A 20080-nucleotide genomic window follows, 5' to 3' on the forward strand; every position below is an offset into this window, starting at 1 on the left:
ACCGGCCACCTCCCTCCCCACAAAGACCTGCCTCGGTTGCTATTTGCGTTCAGTTGTGTGAACTAGAGGAGCTGCATGGAGTTTTTAAATTTATTTTTAAAGGGGGCTTGGGAAAGGGAAGAGATAGCGGTGTTTTTTGTTGTTTTGTTTTGCTTTTTGGGTTTAGGTGTGAAAGAATGGGGGCTGTGGAGAATAAAGCCCGCAGGGCAGGGGAACAGGAGAACCTACCATGGGAATGCTTAATCAAAAGTAGGAGGGATGGTGCTCAGGTATGTGGCGGGACTTCCTGGCCATTAAAGGAGCCAAACCCTGCCAGGGTTGGGGGGTTGGGGGGTGGCACTTGGCCTGGTGATGAGCAGTCTAACCCTCAGCCCTTCCCCAGGGCCTGCAGCCCTGCCCCCGGCTGCTCCCTGCACACCAAGAGGGTCTGGGCTGTGCTGCCTGGTGTCTGACATGAACTTCCCAAGCTGAACGGCTTTTCTTAAAGGTTGGTCCCAAACACATAGGCTTCGAGTACACTGAGATCTGCCAGGACATTGGCTGTGGGGCTGCGGTTCAAGGGAAAACGCTGCCGTCTACAGCTTGAGAGATTTCGGCGGGAATATGGAAGGACAGGCTGATGAGCGGGTCCCTGTGCTCTGAAGAAGGAGGCTGAGAGGCTGTGGAGTGGCTTTCCTTCTGGATTGTTTTTAGACGGGAGGGACTGGGTGAGAGTAGACTCCCGGCGAGGGTGCACAGGATGGCTCCGGGCCTTCCCAGGCTGCTGGGCGGCCCTGTCCTGGCCACGAGGGCAGCTACCTGTGCCCCAGCCAAAGGTTGGCCAGGACCTCTTGCCCGAGGCCCTGGGCCCGGACATAGCTGTGGGGAGGGAGGACAGGGGTGCTGCTGTCTGGTATGAGTTGAAGATGTGGGGTCTGTGAGGTCTGATCAGAGGGGAAGTGGAAATGTACCCTCCAACATACACTCACATGGGCCCACAGTGGGGTGTGCACACGCCCAGCTTCCAGGGCTTCTGTGGGGACAGAGGGGGCAGGTGAAGGTGGGGAATTTTCTGCTCTGAGAGGCAGACTCCTTCCTCTTTAGGGGCCTCTGTCACTGGACCCTTCTCAGCCCCGGGTGGGACCCTCTGTTCCTTCTGGGGTCTCTGAGAGGAGAGGCTAGGGCGAGGTCGTTGGACTCCTGCTCTGGGACTCGACTGGCTGCTGACAAATGAGTCTGTTCTTTGGGGCTGAGTCTCTGCCCACCCACACCCCGCCCGCCAGGGCCACCTCCGGGGGTCCCACAGGGTGTTCACACCTGTCCTTCAAGGCTTTCCCCACACCTTCCCCACCCTCCTCCCTGAATGCTTCTCATCTAGAGTAATCTGCTTTTTAAACCGTAATTCCTACTGTCTCGGTATAATTTCAGATTGATCTTCAATGCGCCGTGGTCTTGAGCTTTATGTTTAGTGCACCCTCTCCCGCCTGGGCCTAGGGCTTCCTAGCGGGACCCTGGGGGTTCCTGTTCACCCAGAAGCTTTTGTGAAGTGAGGCATTTGTTGCCTCTTAAGAGAGAAAAGTGGAAACTCCTGAATATTGAATCTTTATAAAGCAGGACCAGCCTACACGCCCATTTCATCTAAATGCTCGCCCACTAAATTGCCTCCCTAGAATATGGGGCTAAAAAGCTAGAAAAGTCTAGAAGTGAGAAAGCCAGCATCTGGAGGTCAGCAGTGTGGCCACAGGGCTCCTAGGGCCTCAGGCCTGGGGCGGGGGAGGGGGGAGAAACGGGAGGGGCAATACCCATCAGCTGGTCCACAGCATCCCCTCAAAGGCCTCCCTGACAGTGCGTTGTCTGTGTCTGTTTTAAAATAAAATAATGCTCGGAGGAGAAATGAGGAACTTAATAGGATTTATAAAGCCGCAGGAACCAATGGGGCTGCAGATGGTGGAGGGGCCGGGAGCACAGAATCAGCCACGGGTTTATGGTGGGGAACGTGGCCTCGGGAGGGCCCCAGAGCGGCGTTCCCATGCACTGTGTCCAACCTCATTAGCCAGCCCAGCGGGACTGCAGCCACACAGTGCCGGCCACGGTGCGGGGCGGGCGCCTGGAGGTGCCGTTAAATGAACGGGGGAGCAGCGAAAGGCTGCAGGGACCTGCTTGGCTGAGTGACTGGGCCGCACTTGCCTTGGGGACCCACGTGGAAAGGACTGACTCCCAGGCTGTCCCACCTGCCCGGACCCTCCCATGTGTCCTGGCCCTGCCCAGGCCCAGCGGGAGACTGAGGAGCTGGAGCTGGTGGGGAGGGCCCAGGTCCTCAGTTCCAGCCGCACAGGTGCCAGCCCGGGCGGCTGGAGTGTGTCGTGTGCCCGTGTGGCTTTTAGTTCCGGGTCCCGGGGAGGGGGGAGGGCCATGGTGGCCGACCTGGAAGACTGCATCCCTCCAGTGCCACACCTGCCTCCTTCCCAGTGGGCAGCCCCTTGGCAAGCCAGAACCCCCTCTTTCCCAGGACTCCTTCCTAAGCTATCTTGGTTTCTAACTTCTCCAACCCCGAAGCTAGCCATCTTGCTGCTTTTTTTCCTGTCATTTCGTGGTGATGAGATAAATCCTGGTGGCCCCAGTCTGTGCCCACCCCCAGCCACTGGGTGCCCAATGAGGACATTTATTTCCACCAGGAGCTGTGTGAGACTGGGTGTCTGCCTTTGGCAGTGTGGGCGTGAGCATGTTGGTGAGGGTGGTGGTGTGAAAGGTGTTTATGCAAACTTATCCGAGATGAGGCCCACCTTAGCTAAACCTTCTCCCTGGGAGGTGGTTACTGGGAAGAGGACAGGGTTGGTTTCTGATGGGGAGGGCGCCTTCTAGGGGCCAGGGCAGATAGCACGGATCTGATGGTCTGTGTCTGGATGGGGGTGGGGGAAGGTGAGATCAGGTCAGTGTCTGCTACACCTGGCTCAGGCCTCCACCACGCTTTCCTTCCTCAAGGTCCCTGACTTGGCTGCGGACTTTTTTGGACCCTTGAGGGGGGTGGGCACACAGTCCCAGTCTTTTCCAGTTCAGCCAGATGGAGTCTGATTCCCTGAAAGAAGCCCCCACAACCTGGCCAGGGAGGATGGGGGGCTCAGACCTGCAGGGCAGCACCCCGGGGGCACCTATCCAGAGTGAAACCGAGAGGTCGAAGGGCACCTGCCACTGTGGAGACCTAATGCAGATGCTGACCATGAACCCCCTTTGGGGGAAGTATATTCGCCTTCGGGAGGCAAAGGACACCACAGTGCACGCCCTACGGAGTGTCCTTGCCTCTGAGGTGGCCGGGCAGGGCATGCCCTCCGTCCTCCACCGTGCACCCGCTCTGTCCCCAGCCTACTTCACGCCCCTGGTAACACGCTGGCCTGCCTATTTGGGTGTGAATCTGAGTTTAAAGACAATGTGCTCCCTCGAGCTCTGCAACATTAACTGGGTCCTCCTGGCTCCTGGGGAGGCTCCTCCTTTGGTTTTCTCTCCCTGCCGAGCTGGAGCCGGGCTCTTGGTGGTGGGAGCAGGAGCTGTCTCCTCTCTTCCTGCCCAAGGACATTACAGCTGGGGTACCTTCTCTCTGCCCTGTCCCCCCATCAGGATCAGTGGCTCCTGCTTCTGATGGAGACCTGTCCAACCCCTTGGCCTTGTGTTTAGGGCTCCATTTTCACTTGTGCTCACTGTCTCCTGCCAAGTATACACCTTTTGGTCCAATTCCCACCTCTTCCAGGAAGCCCTCCCTGCCTGCTCCAGGCCAACATGAGCTTTCTCTTCTCTGGCCTCCTCCTCCTGCCCCCTTTCCCTTCACCTTGCCCATAGCATTTCTTTTCCCACTCCCTCCCCTGCCTTCCCACCCTTCTCCTATTCCCATTCATTTCATCTTTTTTTAATGTTCACCTCTCCCCTAGCCCCTCCACCCAGAAGAAGTATTTAATGGATATACTTTCGTTTTTTAAAGACTAGCTTGGTGATAGTGCTGACTCAGGATCACCTCACTGTTTAATATTGAATATGCAATTAATAGATAGATGTTTGGGTTTGGCTCTGCTTTCCCCCTTCCACCGCGGGAAGAATAAAAGAGCTGATTAATCGGGTTTGGGGCAAGTGTCAGCGGCAGGAGATATATGGGAGAAAGGAGATGAGGTTAGCAACTTGGAGTCAGAGAGCTATTGCCTCAGAGGCAAGCGAAGGTTTGAGTTAGAGCTTGGCGCGGCCTTGCTGGGCAGAGGGGTGCCCGCCGCCCCGCTCCGGGCTCCGGTTCCAGAGAAGCTGGCTGGACTGTGAGCTGTCTGCTCCGCACACAGGCACCCCCTGCTGCACCTGAGGGGCCTGCCTCCTGGGCTGACTTCTCCAGGTGTGGCGTCTCCCTCCTTCGGGCCACTGCCTCCAAGGCCTGCGCTGCTCCTGGCTCCCCAGAGAGGGCGGCAGGTGGCACTTACTCTCCCTGCCGGCAGGAGGCGCTCTTTTTGTGACCTCCCTGAGTTCTCTCAGGACAAGGATCTTGGCTCTGAATTTACAAGTAGCTTTTGCCCATTTTACCTTTTGCTCTTAATTTGCTAGAAAATTTTGGGGGTGGGGAGGGAAGGGAAGGGAGAGAGAAATCCCTTATTACCTGCCTGTACACGCCCAGGTGGGGATAACCCAGGGGCAGAGGGGCCTGACCTGGCATGGTGTGGGCACGGGCACAGGTCAGACCCCAGGACATGGTTTCTTGGCAGAGGAAGCCGAGGGCCTGGCCTGGTTGAGCCTGTGTGCCCTGGTGGCCTCACGGGTGGAAGTCAGTTTCTTCTGTGAGAATGGGGACGGTATCTATGTGAGGCCGTGTCCTCCTGCTCTGTTCCCTTTCAGACACCTCCTCCCTAAATCCAGCTCCAGGATCTTGCCCTCAGCAGCCCAACACCCCATGGGAAGCAGCCCAACACCCCACGGGAAGCAGGCCACCACCCACGGGAAACAGTCCTATACCCCACAGGAAGCACCCCAACACCCCACGGGAAGCAGGCCATCACCCACGGGAAACAGTCCTATACCCCACAGGAAGCACCCCAACATCCCACGGGAGCCTTCCTCAGATGTGCCCACTCTGGCCTGAACCCTCCCATGTCCCACCTCCATTGCCTACATCCTGTCCCAACATCCTTTCAATTGGTCAAGTCCCATCACAGTGGGGTTTTCCCTGGCGACACGGAAGTGGGAGGAGCACCTTTTCCGTGTCCTACAGGCAGCAGAAGAGTGTCCTGGACATCCTCATTGCTTGCTCCCTCATGGAAAGGACCGAACCCCACCACCTGGCAGACCCCAGTCACCCCTCTTCCTTTCACTGTCCCCCCAGAGCTCCAAAACCCTGCCTAAGGGGAGACAGGAGCAGGTGGCGGGAGTCGCTGCATTGCTGCATTGGGAGAGGGAGGCGGGAGGGGACGAGGGGGCAGAGACAAGTGGGCCCTCACGTGAAGGGGGCTGGCGCAGGCAGCTACTACCTCCTCGGCTCTCGCTGTCCGCAGGCTTCACCTGGATCGGCCGGTTCATCTGCAACAGAGCACAGGGGCCAGTGTTAGAGCAGGGGCCAGTGTTAGAGCAGGGGCCAGTGTCAGAGCAGGGGCCAGTGTTAGAGCAGGGGCCAGTGTCAGAGCAGAGGCCAGTGTTAGAGCAGGAGCCAGTGTCAGAGCAGGGGCCAGTGTCAGAGCAGGGGCCAGTGTTAGAGCAGGAGCCAGTGTCAGAGCAGGGGCCAGTGTCAGAGCAGGGGCCAGTGTCAGAGCAGGGGCCAGTACTAGAGCAGGGCCAGTGCTAGAGCAGGGCCAGTGTTAGAGCAGGGGCCAGTGCTAGAGCAGGGCCAGTGTTAGAGCAGGGGCCAGTGTTAGAGCAGGGCCAGTGTCAGAGCAGGGCCAGTGTCAGAGCAGGGCCAGTGTCAGAGCAGGGCCAGTGTCAGAGCAGGGCCAGTGTCAGAGCAGGGGCCAGCACTAGAGCAGGGCCAGTGCTAGAGCAGGGCCAGTGTTAGAGCAGGGCCAGTGTCAGAGCAGGGGCCAGTGTCAGAGCAGGGGCCAGTGCTAGAGCAGGGGCCAGTGCTAGAGCAGGGCCAGTGTTAGAGCAGGGCCAGTGTTAGAGCAGGGGCCAGTGTCAGAGCAGGGGCCAGTGCTAGAGCAGGGCCAGTGCTAGAGCAGGGGCCAGTGCTAGAGCAGGGCCAGTGCTAGAGCAGGGCCAGTGTTAGAGCAGGGGCCAGTGCTAGAGCAGGGCCAGTGTTAGAGCAGGGGCCAGTGTTAGAGCAGGGCCAGTGTCAGAGCAGGGCCAGTGTTAGAGCAGGGCCAGTGTCAGAGCAGGGGCCAGTGTTAGAGCAGGGGCCAGTGTCAGAGCAGGGCCAGTGTCAGAGCAGGGCCAGTGTCAGAGCAGGGGCCAGTGTCAGAGCAGGGCCAGTGTCAGAGCAGGGGCCAGTGTCAGAGCAGGGGCCAGTGCTAGAGCAGGGGCCAGTGTTAGAGCAGGGGCCAGTGCTAGAGCAGGGCCAGTGTTAGAGCAGGGCCAGTGCTAGAGCAGGGGCCAGTGTTAGAGCAGGGCCAGTGTTAGAGCAGGGCCAGTGTTAGAGCAGGGGCCAGTGCTAGAGCAGGTGGGGGAGGGAGGCAGAGAGCCCACCCCGGGCGCACAGGTGCCTAGGCACACAGACCACACCAGCTGGTCGCATGAGCAGACACCCACACAGCTGCAAACCTGCAGGTCCTCTCTAAAGCCCCACCAACTTCCCTTCCCTATGCAGCCCTCAGGGCCCTGTTTTTGCAAGAGGGTTTCTCTGTCCCAGTTCTGAGCAGCTCTGAGTGTCCCCACAGCACATCTCTGGCTGGCTCTGCCCACACAAGCTGGTCTCTGGCTGAAGGCTGCCCCCTGCCCAGGCTGGGGCATGGTAGCGAGCTGCACCTCACCCTATGCCACCTCAGAGACGTGAGCTGTGGGTCCCAGGGTGCCTGAGCTTCCAGGCCACCCGGCTCCTGGTTGGTGCAGAGCTCAGGGCTGGGGCTCCTGACTGTGGCCAGGGCTGCTCCTTGGAAGTGTATGTGGAGTTGGCACAGTTACTGGACTCACGGGGTGTCTGGGTGCCAGGAGGACACCAGGGCACCGCCTGACTCCCCGGCTCCAGGCCACCTGCCTCTTTCCGGCATCTGTTTCTGTGCCCCGTTCAGGCCACTAGGGGTCTCTGAACTCCAAGCATCCCAGCTCCACAGCCTGTCCACTCCTCCCTGATGCAGGAGGCGCCCGAGGGGGCTCTACAGTCTGAAGTCCCCAGATGTTCCAAGCAATACACAGCAGGGGGCATGCAAATGGACTGCACTTTATGTCTTTGCCAGAGCGTCTGCCTGCCACACACACTTTATCCCTCATCACATTTGCACATCTCTCTCAACAAACCTTGAAAGGCAGGCGGGGCTGGCACGCACACCCCCATTTTACAGATGGGGAAGCGGAGGCAGGGCCACCAGGGACGGATGGGCCCAGGAACCTGGCCTGCCAGGGCTATTATGGAGCTTCTGTCCTGCACCGGGTGACTTTTTGTGGCCAATTGCCCTCGAGTCCAGAGGCTGGGCTAGCCAGTCACAAGCTGCCCCGGGCTTCTGGTCTCTGATTCGAAGTGAGTTTTGGCTGCGTCAAGACAGCTGGGTGGGGGAGGCGGGTGCCGTGAGTCAGCAAGGTGACAACAAGGAAGGGCAGACTCACCGCCAGGAAGGACAGAGCAGAAGGCAGGGCAGGGAACAGAGAGCGAGAGGCCAGCTGGCAGGGGCACAAGACAGGACACTGGGGCCGATCCACTGTGAGGGGTCAGGGGCCACTGTGTGCCCGTGGGCCCCACTCGGCCCCGTGTGGAGTGGAGGGGGAGAAAGGCGCTGTGCATGGAAGCTCCCCCAGCACAGGAACTGCCGCATATGGGGGGCTCCTGTCACAGGGAGAAGGAAGGAAGAGGGACGCAGTGAAGTCCTAGCTCCACTTAGGGTCCCCTGGCTCACCCCGTAAACCACCTCCATTCCAGTTTTTGAGTGAAGGGTCCAGAAGGCTGAGCAGGCATCCTGCACTTTCTGGGACTCGGCACCCAGCCCTCTCCTAGACTGTCCCTCCCTCCTAGACTGTCCCTCCCTCCTAGTCTCCCCCAAACTTGCAATATTCTCCTGCAGAAAATTCCTGCAACTGACGGGGCCCCAGTCCCGGCCACTGTCTTCTCTTGGGCGTGTTTCTATAGTTGTCATGCTTATGTAATTACTATGCGTCCCTGAGGCAGGGAGTGTTATCTCTCTCCTCCGACAAGGAGCCAGAGCTCCGAGAAGCAGCAGATCTGGGGTTCGGCCGGGATGGGCAGGCACAGGGCTAACAGCACAGTGGTGGTCCGCCTGCGTGTTACCTCATCCCGGCTGCTCTGGGAGAAAGCCTGTGCGGACATGCCCATCTGGCAAGGGGAGCTGGGGGCCAGGTTCCCGGGGCCATCAAGTCAAATGCAACCTCTTCAGCCGGGCCCCTCACATCAGACCCCCCTGAGCCCGTGTATCACTCCATTCCCGACACCCCAGCGCCTTCCTCTCCCAAGTCCATGCCCTGGACTTGCAAGCTCCTCTCCCCAGCCCCAGCGGCCTCCTCCTCTTCTGACCACGAAGCCTTCCTGGTACCCCGGAGAACGGGTTCCCGCGACATTCTCCCGTTTCCATAGCGAAGGTACAGTCAAGGCTGGGAGGCGAGTGGCTGGAGGAGGGACTCAGGTCCCGCCTGGGGTACACAGCACTGCTCCACCCACAGGGACACGACTAGCTGTTACACTGATGGTATTGCTGGATTATCATAACGCCCCCTATGATGCATGCAATGAAATCATCCTTAACTTTAAGCGAGGAAATGGAGTTTCAGAGAGGTTAAGAAACTAGCCCGAGGTCACACAGGTGGCAAACGGCGACATCAACAAGAACCTGATTACACGGAGCTGCTGGGAAGCAGGCGCGATGGGCTTGGCGATGGTCCAGGAAAGGTCAAGGCAGAAGAGGGAAGGGCAGGGGGCCAGATGCGGGGGGCTCAGCTTCCCCAGCAAGAAAGGAGAAGAAAGTATATGTGAGGCGGGGCAGGTAGAGGTGCAGGAACCAGACCCGGCTGGGCTCTGCCACTGTGCAGATGGGGGAAGGAGGGAAGCCGCGGAGGAGACTCCATGCCCGGGGCCTGCGTGTGCCCAGCCTGACCCCGTGCTTAGGGGTGATGTCAGGAGGAAGGGCAGGGACTGCTGGGAAGACTCCTCCCTGGGTATCTGGCCTCTGTGTCCCACGGCCAGTCTTCTCTATGTGGGTCCGAGAGCAGTTGGGGTGAGTCCTGTGGGTCAACGAGGGCTGGGAGGGCTCCTTCTGATAGAACGGGGCCCATTTTCCATGGAACATTAAACAAGGCAAGTGGAATCTGCCTGTGCGTGGAACCTTCCACCCGGGGCCGGGAGGTGGGGGGGGGGGAAGCCAGCCACCATTCCACTGTTCTCCGTGAGTGCTCTGCACCAGGCTTCCCAACTCAACCTCCCGCCCTGGGGAGCTCTGACCGGCCAGCCCAGCACCGTGCCCCCAGACTTGCACCACTGCTCGGGCGCACACCAGGCCCTGCTGCTTCTCTCTGACCGTGGGCTTCCTGGTCTCATCCAGCCTCCCACCTGCCCTCAGCCCCGGGCGGAGCACCCACCGTGTGACCCAAACAGACTGCTGGAGCGGAATTGAATTGTTTCCCATGGACCTGTGACTCCTGCATCATTTTTCACGTCCCATTATGATCTAGAGATGGTCAGCGTCCAGACAGTCTTTTCGGGGCTGTCAGAGAGGTGCCAGGTAGAGGGAGAGATAAAATACGGCCCCGCACGCTTTCTTAATTCCCAGCAGAAATAAAGTGTCAGGCGCAGTTGGGAGATTTCTCAGCCGGAGCAGGCTCTGTGCAGGCTCTGGGCTGGAAGGAGAGTGTCCTTCCTTGGTCCAGACGCTGGCCCCGTCCAGCCTCGGGAGGCCTGGTTTCACCTTGAGGAGGGAGGTGTGCCCAGAGGGAGCCGTCCTGGGAGAGGAGGCCAAGCCTGGCCGCAGAGACCCAGGGAGGAAGGGGACGCGGATATAGAGGGGAGGAGGGTGGGAGGGGCACCTGCATCTCCTCGTCCTTCTTCTAACCTTGCACCCTAGGACCATGGTCTCAGCCTCAGGACCTCCTGCCACACAGGCCCCAGGTGAACACTGCATCCCTTTCAGGTGAACACCGCGCTGTGAAGGCACCAGGGCCCGCCCCATGGTGCTTTTCCTCTCCCCCGTCTCCTGCTCCTCTGTCCTGTATCCCCCTCGGCCACTGTACATCCTTCCAGGAGGGCCTGGGGCTGGGGCTGGGGAGGGGTGGGCTGTGGTGCGATGCCCTTTATTTGGTGTGATGCCCTTCTTACGGGGGCACTGTCCCTGCTGATTCCCTTTCTGAGGTGTCCTCAGCATCCCACGTGGCCTCCAGGTGCCGGGGCCACTCCCTGGGTCAGGACCGCTCCCCGAAGCTGCCCTGCAGGCTCCTGGGGCCAGGCCTCTGGGGACACATCAGTAACTCTTGTCCACTGTGTTTCTGCTTCCAGCTCGAGGCCCCCTCATGGGGAGCAAGTGGTCCTGGCCCAGAATTTGGGACCCCCGCCCCCTGCTCTGAAACCCAGCAGAGGGCTGTGGGTCGATGGCTCCTTCCCTCCCAGGCCTCTTCTCTGCCTCTCCTCCCCCTCCCCATCTCTGCCACTTTTTGCATCAACACATATCCATGCATTAAACAAGACATTCCATTAATTTCTTCATCATCATAACTTAAGCTGGGACATACCCTTTAAATATTCATTCAGCTATGAAAACTGGGCATTAAAATTTTAATAATGTCAAGCTCATTTGAACCGGGCTCCTTGGGGACGATTACACTACAGTTAGAATAAATATGATGATTGAGCTGGTCCAGCGGCTCCACCTGTCCGTGCAGCATGGCTCCCCGCGGAGCAGGAGCCCCGTGGCTGGTGGGCAGGCAGACAGACTGACAGACAGGCCAGCCCGGCTCTTAGATTTGGTTTCTTCTCTCCCTCCCACATCCCCTCCCTCCTGTCTGTTCTCAGGCAGCCCCATCTACCTCTCACAGGTGTCTGCAGGTCTCTGTGGCCCGACCCCATCTGTGGCCCTGATTAACCTGCAGTTCCAGTCACTCCTGTCCTCTGTCCTCCTGGTACAACCTGGGCTGTGTGCCCGGGTTTGGTCCTCTGTGGGAGCCATTTCCCTGTCGGTGTCTCTCCTCTCCCCCATGTGTCTGTGCGGCTCCCCGAGGCTGGAATGAGTACCCCACCAGAGCAGAGCTGGCCTGCAGAGGGGTCCCTGGTTCCTGAGAGCCCAGATGTGTTCAGTCACCAGATCGGGAAGAGATGTCTTCACCTGGCTGGTCTTCTGCGGCTCCCACCTTCCTGAGGGTGGGGGCCGGCCGCTGCGCCATCCTCCGCTGACACCCACCTAGGCCAGCGCCGGCGAGAACTCTGGGAACGTCCCCTCATGAACTTGCCCCTGCCTCACTGAGCAGCCCTGATGACCTACGAGTCTCCTGGGGCCTCCTCCACCTGTCTCCTTACCCACTGCAGCCCTCTGCTTACTGGGCCCCACAGCTGTCTCAGAAATAAAGGACCTGGAACTGTCCCGGTCACTCCTCCCTGGCCACCCAAACCCTGCTCCTCCTGGTTCTCGCTCAGCCCCTGGTCACAATGGGCCTGTAGCGCGCGCTCTCTCTCCCCCCACTCCCTTTCTCATGTGTGTGGGGTGTACACGCACACACATGTGTGACATCACAGACATCTTAAAAGAACTCATGTAGGCTGGGGATTAAAGGGGATCCGGGAGGAAAGTCGTGCGCTGCCCGCTGCAAAGTGAGTAAGCGCTCAACAAAGCTCCGCCTCCACACTGCTTTCCGCTGTGTGTCCCAGGAGTCCTCGGGAGGTCTGGGCCGGCTCTGCACGGTGCTGGGCGGGGGGCAGCCAGAGCACTGCAATTCCAGGGTGGGTGCCCACACCTCAAAGTCAAGGGGCCTTTCTGGACCCTTTTGGGATGTGTGAGTGCCTGGTAGCACCCAGCTCCCTCCTCACCAGAAGGGCTTGCATGTCCCCAAGTCACGAAGTTGTGTGGAAATGCCGATTGGTCCCTAGTCCAAAGCTGCAGGCGTCACTGGAGGCAGAGCTGGTCTCTGTCCCTGCCTACCCACGCCATGCGCTTGTGAGGAGCCTGGCTCCTGGTCCTCACCCATCCCTGCTGTTGCTTCTCGTCCCCCGCAGAGAAGTCGGCTTTATGTTGAAACGGGAAGCATCAGATCCCGTGTGCTGGGCCCCCTGGGACGTCTGAGCCCCAGTCCCGGCAGCATTGCTGCTCTGGGAAGAGAGATATAATTTGCAAGGCTCTTTGTTGAAAAAGCAAGGAAAAAAAAGCAACGTTAAATCACTGAAATATAAAGCTTTTCCCTTCTTCCACGGTCTCTCTCTTGACTTGTCATGGTATTTTTATTTGCTATTTGATGTCGCTTAAAGTAAAGAAAAATATAAATTTCACATTATTAGCATGGATTCTACCATTCATCTTTATTTTGTGTGATGCCAGTTTTAAATGCAAATATCAGAACATGTAAGTCCTATGCAGAATCATCAAAAGGACACCATTTGTTTTTGGTGGCATGTGGGTGCTTGGAGCTGGCCAGACTCAGGAAGGTTGGGGAGGAAGAGAGGATCCTCTCAGGCAGAGGGACCCCTCTCAGCTACCCTGCAACATGGGGGGCAGACTGGGCCTGAGGACTGCTGGGTTCCCCCTTCCACTGACTGCAGGCTGACATGTTGCAGCTCAGCTGAGGCTGGGCCCTAGGAGTCAAGCCAGACTTCACTGTGCCCATGGCAGCCCCACAGTGAGCAGGAAACTCTCAAGGGCATTGGTGATGCTGTGCCAGGGACTCTCCAGGTACCTGGGCAAGAGGGGGACCCACTAAGACATGGCCGTTTTTTAAATTTATTCTACGACATGGCCTTTGTTAGCCAGCCAGACACACCATGGCGCTGCCTGTGCCACATGTTTAGTGGACCCAGCCCTCCCCTAACCTGCACCCAGGCCCCTGCTGGCTGGCCTCGAGGGCACGGTGATTGCACGTGCACCCCGGATGTGTCTGGATCGGGCAGGCAGTGGGAGCAGAGGCTCCAGGCTCCTTGGTCCTATGCCTTCACTTACAAAACACAAGTTCAAAGGTAACATTTTAAAAATTTCAAGATGGTGACTGCAGAACACTAAACCCCAGGCATGAGTGACTGCCCAGTTGCCTACCCAGGAAGCTGCCTGAAGACGATGCCACCCCTGTGTGTCCCCCCGCCCCAGCCCCCAGCAACCTGGCCATTTCTCTCCACCCACCACCTCCAGGCTTTAGGCACTTCCTGAAAACACCTCCAGATCTGTGTGCATGCTCTGGCTACAGCAAGATCATCACTCAAGATTTTCCTTTTAAAGATGAACTTCAGACAATTTGGGGAGAATAGACTGAGCGTTTCCAGCCTGTGGTATAAAAGGCTGGTGGTGCCCTAGCTGGTTTGGCTCAGTGAATAGAGCATCAGCCTGCAGACCAAAGGGTCCTGGGTTCGATTCTGGTCAAGGGCGCGTACCTTGGTTGCAGGCTCCTCCCCGGCCCAGGCCCTGGTCAGGGCTGGTGCGGGAGGCAACCAATCAATGTGTTTCTCTCACATCAGCATTTCTCTCTCTCTTTCCCTCTCTCTTCCACTCTTCCTAAAAATCAATGGGAAAATATCCTCAGGTGAGAATTTTTTTTAAAAAAATTAATTAAGAAAATAAATAAAAGACCGGTGGCAAGGAAGCAACCACCTGATCTGGATGAGACCCCAGGAGGGGCAGCTCTCCAGCGACTCTGCCCTCTGCCAAGACTTTGCACTTAGCAAATGGCGATGAACAGATTAATTAATGTAGAACTTATGTGTTCAAAGCCCCAGGAGAGCGATTCCGAAGCACGTGCCCTGGTGGAGTCGCCATGCTGTGCACAGTAGGCTCTCTGGACCCTTGGAAGGAAGGAGCCCCTGCCCCAGTCCCCCTGGTGGGAGGGGATCACAGGGGGATGGCAGAAGCAGTACACACTATTTGTAGCTTGTTGTAAATATATAAATGTTTTTTTTTGTTTTGTTTTTTTTTTTTTAAACTAGAGCTTTCTTGACTCTGCAGTTCTTTTATTTATTTATTTTTTTATATATTTTATTGATTTTTTACAGAGAGGAAGAGAGAGGGATAGAGAGTTAGAAACATCGATGAGAGAGAAACATCGATCAGCTGCCTCTTGCACACCCCCTACTGGGGATGTGCCCGCAACCAAGGTACATGCCCTTGACCGGAATCGAACCCGGGACCCTTGAGTCCGCAGGCCGACGCTCCATCCACTGAGCCAAACCAGTCCCGGCTATAAATGTTTTTTTAAAAAACATTTTTATTGATTTCAGAGAGGAAGGGAGAGGGAGAGAGAGATAGAAACATCAATGATGAAAGAGAATCATTAATTGGCTGCCTCCTGCATGCCCCCTACCGGAGATGGAGCCCACGACCCGGCATGGGCATGCGCCCTTGACTGGAATCGAACCTGAGACCTTCCAGTCCGCAGGCCAACGCTCTATCCCCTGAGCCAAACCAGCTAGGGCTATATAAATGTTTTAATTGTCTCCTTAGTACGTTGCATACAGTTCATTCCATAGAGGGGGGTTAGAAATTCAAGGAAGCCTGTCTATTGTCATCATAAAGTTGACTCAAGATTGCCTCTAGTGGTGATCGCAGAGTGACACCAGCCTTCACAGGAAGCCCTGACCATGGTCTCTAGACCAAGCATGTCAAACTCATGGCCTGCGAATATTTTTGTGGCCCAGCTAATATAACGGTATGTAAGAAACGTTTAATAAAAATTTTGTAACTTAATTTTTACAATATCCTGTTATACATAATTATTAATAATGAACCACAATGTTTGCTAATGACTGATCACTGTAATTGTGTTGCTTTCATTTCCCTCACGCGCTTACGCAGGCGCACCATTTCTCTCCACTAATACCAGCAGCGAATATTTTAGCAGCCGATGGCCACGTCATTAGTCTTGGACTGACTTGTTTGGTGTGCGCAACAGGAAATATTTCGCTTTCGGAGAACAAGAAAAATAGGTTTATTTGCGTTACGCTTATTAATTTGTGCAGTTATTCAGCGTCTGGTAAGTTAATGTTCAAGAAAAAAATATTAATTTTTATTAAAATGTTCTATGATTTTATGTTAGCGATGACTCATTTATTTCAGCCCTTTGTATTCAGCATGTCTCTATAGAAATAAACCTACGTTTCTATGAAAATGGAATCTTTTGCGGCCCACGTAAACTTCAACCTTGTTTATTTGGCCCGTGTTAGCCTTTGAGTTTGACATGTTTGGTCTAGAATGTGAGGTCCACCCTAGAGAGGCCAGTGGGCGGCGCCCTCTCAGGGTGTGAGAGGCGGATCGCAAGGCTGCCCGTGGGGGGCAGCGGCTTTGGCGGCCTTTGCTGCCCGGCTACCTCTCAAGCCTCCTCAGCTCCCCCTGGGCCCTGCCATCTACACTAGGTGTCCCATCCTGTCCCTAGTCTTTCCTTCACTGCCCGCCTCCACCTGGGACCAGAGGAACCACCATGGTCCCCAATTTGTGGATTTATCTGTACAATGCTCGCCTCCTCTTCATGAGGAGAGGCCCACACCCGCTGTGTTCCCACAGCACCCGCGGACCAGCATGGCATCTGGCTCAGTGACCAAATGGATGACGGGGTCCTCTATGGTGCCCCATCGGCCGCCGGCCCTGTTCCATCCTGCCTCTGCCACGCGCCTGCGGCCGAAGTGCCCAGAGGCCAGAAGCAGCTGGTCACCTGCTGGACAGCCCCGTTTCCGGCTAAAACAAAAAGGTGCTGTAATCTGCCTCCCAGCACAGAGGTGGAAGAGCCCATTGCTGGGCGTCTGGGGCTGCCCCTCCCCTTCTCTCCAGGTGCTGGACCTTCCGGTGAGGAAGGGTTTACTGAAGCAGCAACTATCGTTTAGAGAGAGAGCGTGAGCACAGACCAGACAGAACCCAAGGTTCTTATTGAAATATGCAAGTCCACAGCCCATCGAAATGCAAACCCTCCAGATAAGATTTTTAAATAAATCTGTTCTGCTCCCATTCTCCTCCCTGAGGAGGCCATCCGATGCTTGCTGGTTGGACACATGCCGGCATGCAGGCCCTGCTAGCCCTGTACTTCTCTCCTCATTCCGACCCTCACGTCTGAGTCAGGACCCTATCAACAGGACCCTAGTCCCATGCTGGCTGCAAGGCCCCCTCCCTTCCCGTTCTTACCTTCATTGTCCCCTCCTCTCACATCTGTCTAAAGAGTAGCGTCCTAGCCTTTGTGCTTCCTCCACCAAGCCTTCCGTGATTGCATCCTCCCAGGCACACACTCACTCTGTGAGGCATGGCCTCTGGACTCACTCGGTCTACTGCTGTCACTGGTGGCCCTCGGGGGTAAAGGGGAGGGGGCTGAGAAGCAGCACAGGCACCCGAATGTCTTATTGCCATGGCTGTGGCTCCCGCCTGGGCTGGCTGGCTCTGAGTCAGGACAAGAGTGTGGACCTTCATGGGCTGCAGGGTGGACCGGGAAGTCTGGGTGCCCACAGCAAGCAACAGTTACCAAGTCTTCCCAAGCTCAGGCTTTGCACTGCCCACATGCTGGGGCTTTATGTCCCTTTGGTCCTCTCTGAAGCCCAATCAGCCCCGTGAGCAAACTTATGGGTGGGTATGCTGTGGTGGGGGAGGGGCATTCAGCCGTAGGAGACCTGGGTGAGGTGAGGAAGAGGCCAGCAGGATGCCAACGAATGTGAGGCAAGTCTCAGGGTGGGAGTGGACAGGGAGGTCTGGCAGAGGTGGGCAGGCACCCCTGTCACCCCAGGAGGCTTTGAGCTTGTGCTGCGGACACCAGGGTCCCCAGTCCGTTTTCTGCAGGATGACATTCCACGGGGGCCACGTTCTGAGAGAGCAAGGGGTCAGCGACATGCAGGGCAACACCAAATCAGAGGAGCCTGAGAAACGCTAGGTGAACGTTTGAATCAGGACCAGACAGCAAGACCTTGGTTCCTGGTCCCCTTCCCATCCGTGGGAAGGCAGCTCAAGGCTTATGCATAGCATGTGCTCAATGGATTGAAGTACAATCTCCCCACTTTGGCTTGAATTCTTGATTCCAGACGGACCTCTGGCCCCAGCCCAAGTCTGGCCCTGTGTGCCTTCCACTTGGAAGGGGGAATGGAGGACAGAGCGGTCCAATCATAGCCCGCTAAATGGCGGAGGCAGAGGGGACACCCTCTTGAGGTGCGTGCAGCTGAGCTGACTGTCCCTCCAGGCACAGTGGGGTGGGGAGTGCTGTGTATGTGGTGAGGAAGCAGGTGGGTCACAGAGCCTCCCCCTGGCAGCATCTTTGCAGCCCGCCAGCCTCCTTGGTCTCCTGGCAGCATCTTTGCAGCCCGCCAGCCTCCTTGGTCTAGGCCCACAAACAGGTCCCTGGCAGTTGCTATGCAACAGGCTGCTCTGCTGGCGGCATCCAGCAACAGCGAAGGCACTGACAGAGCCTATTGGTGGGGCCGTCTGGGGCTGCCCCTCCCCTTCTCTCTGCCTTTCTCTCTCTCATCCCTCTCCAGCCTCCACCTTGTCCTTGCTCTCTGCAATCTAAGTTTACAGAATAGTTCCCCCTCACCCGCAGGACAGGGATGGGTTGGCACAAACAAAGAAGGTGCTCCCCCCCTCCCAATCCCAGGGGAGTCCGTCGAAGGTCTCTTCCGCTAGTCGCAGGAGGGAGGGACTCCCCTGACCAGCTTTTGTTGTTTCCCTGGTCCCCCCACCTCCTTCCACCCATTGCAATGGGGTTGGGCCATCTGCGTGGGTAGCTGCTTCTCGGGGCTGGGGCAGGTGAGATCGATGGATGACACAGTAGGAGTCGCTGAGGTGGAACAGTAGTGCCGTGGGGCTCACCTGCCTTTACCTCCCAGGCAGGGCTTCCTTGAGTCCACAGGGCCAAGGGCAGCCTGTCTCTTTGTCTCTAAGGCCCATGTCTGACTCACCCGCTCCCACCACCATGCCAGGGCTGCCCTGGTCAGGGCGGGAGGACCCTGTGGTCCTAATTAAGATCTGCTTCCGTGGAAACCAAGCCTTTTAGCCTGCACGGCCAGTCTGGGCTGCTAACCCTCTTCAGGGTGGGGAGTGTGCAGTTTTGTTTTTTTTTTAAACAGCAGTGGACAGATCATTCTGGGTGAAAGGAGCCCCGATTTAGTTGGGAGGCCTGGATTTCAGTCCCAACTCGGCACACACTTGCTTATAGGAGATGGGGCAGTTACTTGACCTCTTAGAGCCCCACCACCCCCGGGTGTGGAGAGCATGGACTTTCGAGAGCTCAGGTAAAGCTCTAAGCACATGCCCAGCACCTGGTAAGTGTTCAATAAATGAGCGGCAGCTGTCCTCTCCCCGTCCCCCTCTCCCCCCACTTCCTGTTCCTCCTCTCTTAGTGATGTTTCCATCATTTTGGAGGAAATATGTAGCATCTGATTTTTCCTTCCCACCCCCTACCCCCTGGGCACTCTTTTGGACTTGATTGAACGGAAAAGGCTGCATAGCGTCTGGGGGAGAGCTGGGACCTGGAGGGGGGCTTGGGGGGCTAAGCTCTATGAGGCAAGCACACCTGAGCCCAGGGACTAGTGGCTCCCCACAAGCCTCTCCTCCATCTGCTCCAGCTCTGCCCTCTCTACCTGGCCGACCAATGCTGAAGGAGCCTGTTGCTTTGAAGGGGCACACAGTTCGTCCGTCCATCCATCCATCCATCCATCCATCCATCCATCTGCCCATCCAAGGCTTATCGAGCCCCCGGTTAGCACACCTGAACCTCCGGCCCTTCCTCCAGGAGCCCCCACCCCCTCGGCAGAAGAGCCTGGCTGACGTGGTGCTCACGCCCACCCTTCCTGGGCCCCTCGGTGCCGCAGTCCCCGGTTCCTGGATCCCAGCCACGCAGCCGGGCACTTGTCGGGGACCAGCCACCCACTCCCATGCAAGTCCCTTCCTTAATATTTGCTCACACACCATAGGGTGGGGCGGGGTTCCCTTCGGTCAGCTCCAGTGATGAGAGGGGCCATGTTTCCAGCTCCAGCCCACTCCGCCCTTCCCTCCCCCCCCCTCCCCCGTTTCCCCTCAGCTCCACAGGTCCAGTCAAACCCATCTTCCAAAGCTGCTTCAGCCATCAGACTCGAGAGTCGGTTTCTCCATCAAAGCATGCTCCAGCCCACCCTTTACACCGGCTTCTGGCCCTTCCGCGGAGAGCACACACCTGACTGGGTCCGACTGTGGGCATCGCGGAGGGGGACCCTCTCCAGCCGGGCCTGACTTCTCTCAGCCCACCATGGGGCCCTGCCTTCCTGACTCACACGCAGAGCCTCTCAGCAAGCTGAGGGGGTGGGGCTGCCAAGGGGAGTGGGCAGCCTGGCCCCGAGGTTGGACAGAGACCCTCGTCTGGGTTTCCCACTGTCCCTCCTGTGTCTCCTGTCTCCCTTCAGACTGTCCCTGAGTCGGATGCTCTGAGTCCTCCCCCAGAGCCCCATCAGGCTGCCCTGGGATGTGGGCCTACCCTCCCACGACCTGGGACCCCTCCCCTGTCTCACTGGGGCTCAGTCCTAGGTCTGGAGAGAGTCCCCAGGCACGTTAAAGGGAAAAACAAAGCCCGCACCAAGTAAATGACAAATCTAGAGGAAATCGCTCCTAATCCCCACACCTTAGCCTGATGGTGCCGGCCAAGCGCAAATCTGAGTCATCCCAGAAATGGCAGCGACATTTGCTTTTTGGAATTTGTTTTGTCTCTGGGCTTTAGATTTAATATCTCTCTCTCTCTCTCTCTCCCTCTCCCCCCAACCCCCTAACTCCCTACCTCACCCCCACCCCCACCCCGGGCCCCTTGCTCTCCGTTCTCTAACATGAGGCTGCACCGCCAGCCCGTCCTAGCCTGTGTTCCTGGCATTAATTAACACAGCTCTCCAGCC

At 57.4% G+C, this 20080-nt stretch overlaps 1 protein-coding gene across 14 annotated transcripts in view; it reads right to left on the reverse strand.

The window, feature by feature from the left end:
* CELF4 (CUGBP Elav-like family member 4) overlaps positions 1–20080 on the reverse strand; it is a 274050-nt gene that overhangs the window by 56493 nt on the left and 197477 nt on the right. For 8 of the 14 annotated variants that reach the window (XM_054723937.1, XM_028136183.2, XM_028136182.2 and 5 more), the window contains exon 3: positions 5469–5517. In XM_054723937.1, coding sequence (XP_054579912.1) covers positions 5469–5517 — 49 coding nt within the window. Of the gene's footprint in view, positions 1–5438; positions 5518–20080 lie in introns of all 14 variants that reach the window. The other 6 variants (XM_054723933.1, XM_028136229.2, XM_028136161.2 and 3 more) reach the window with 1 other exon arrangement.

The sequence above is a fragment of the Eptesicus fuscus genome, chromosome 12 (genome assembly GCF_027574615.1).
Source record: "Eptesicus fuscus isolate TK198812 chromosome 12, DD_ASM_mEF_20220401, whole genome shotgun sequence".
Taxonomy (NCBI): domain Eukaryota; kingdom Metazoa; phylum Chordata; class Mammalia; order Chiroptera; family Vespertilionidae; genus Eptesicus; species Eptesicus fuscus.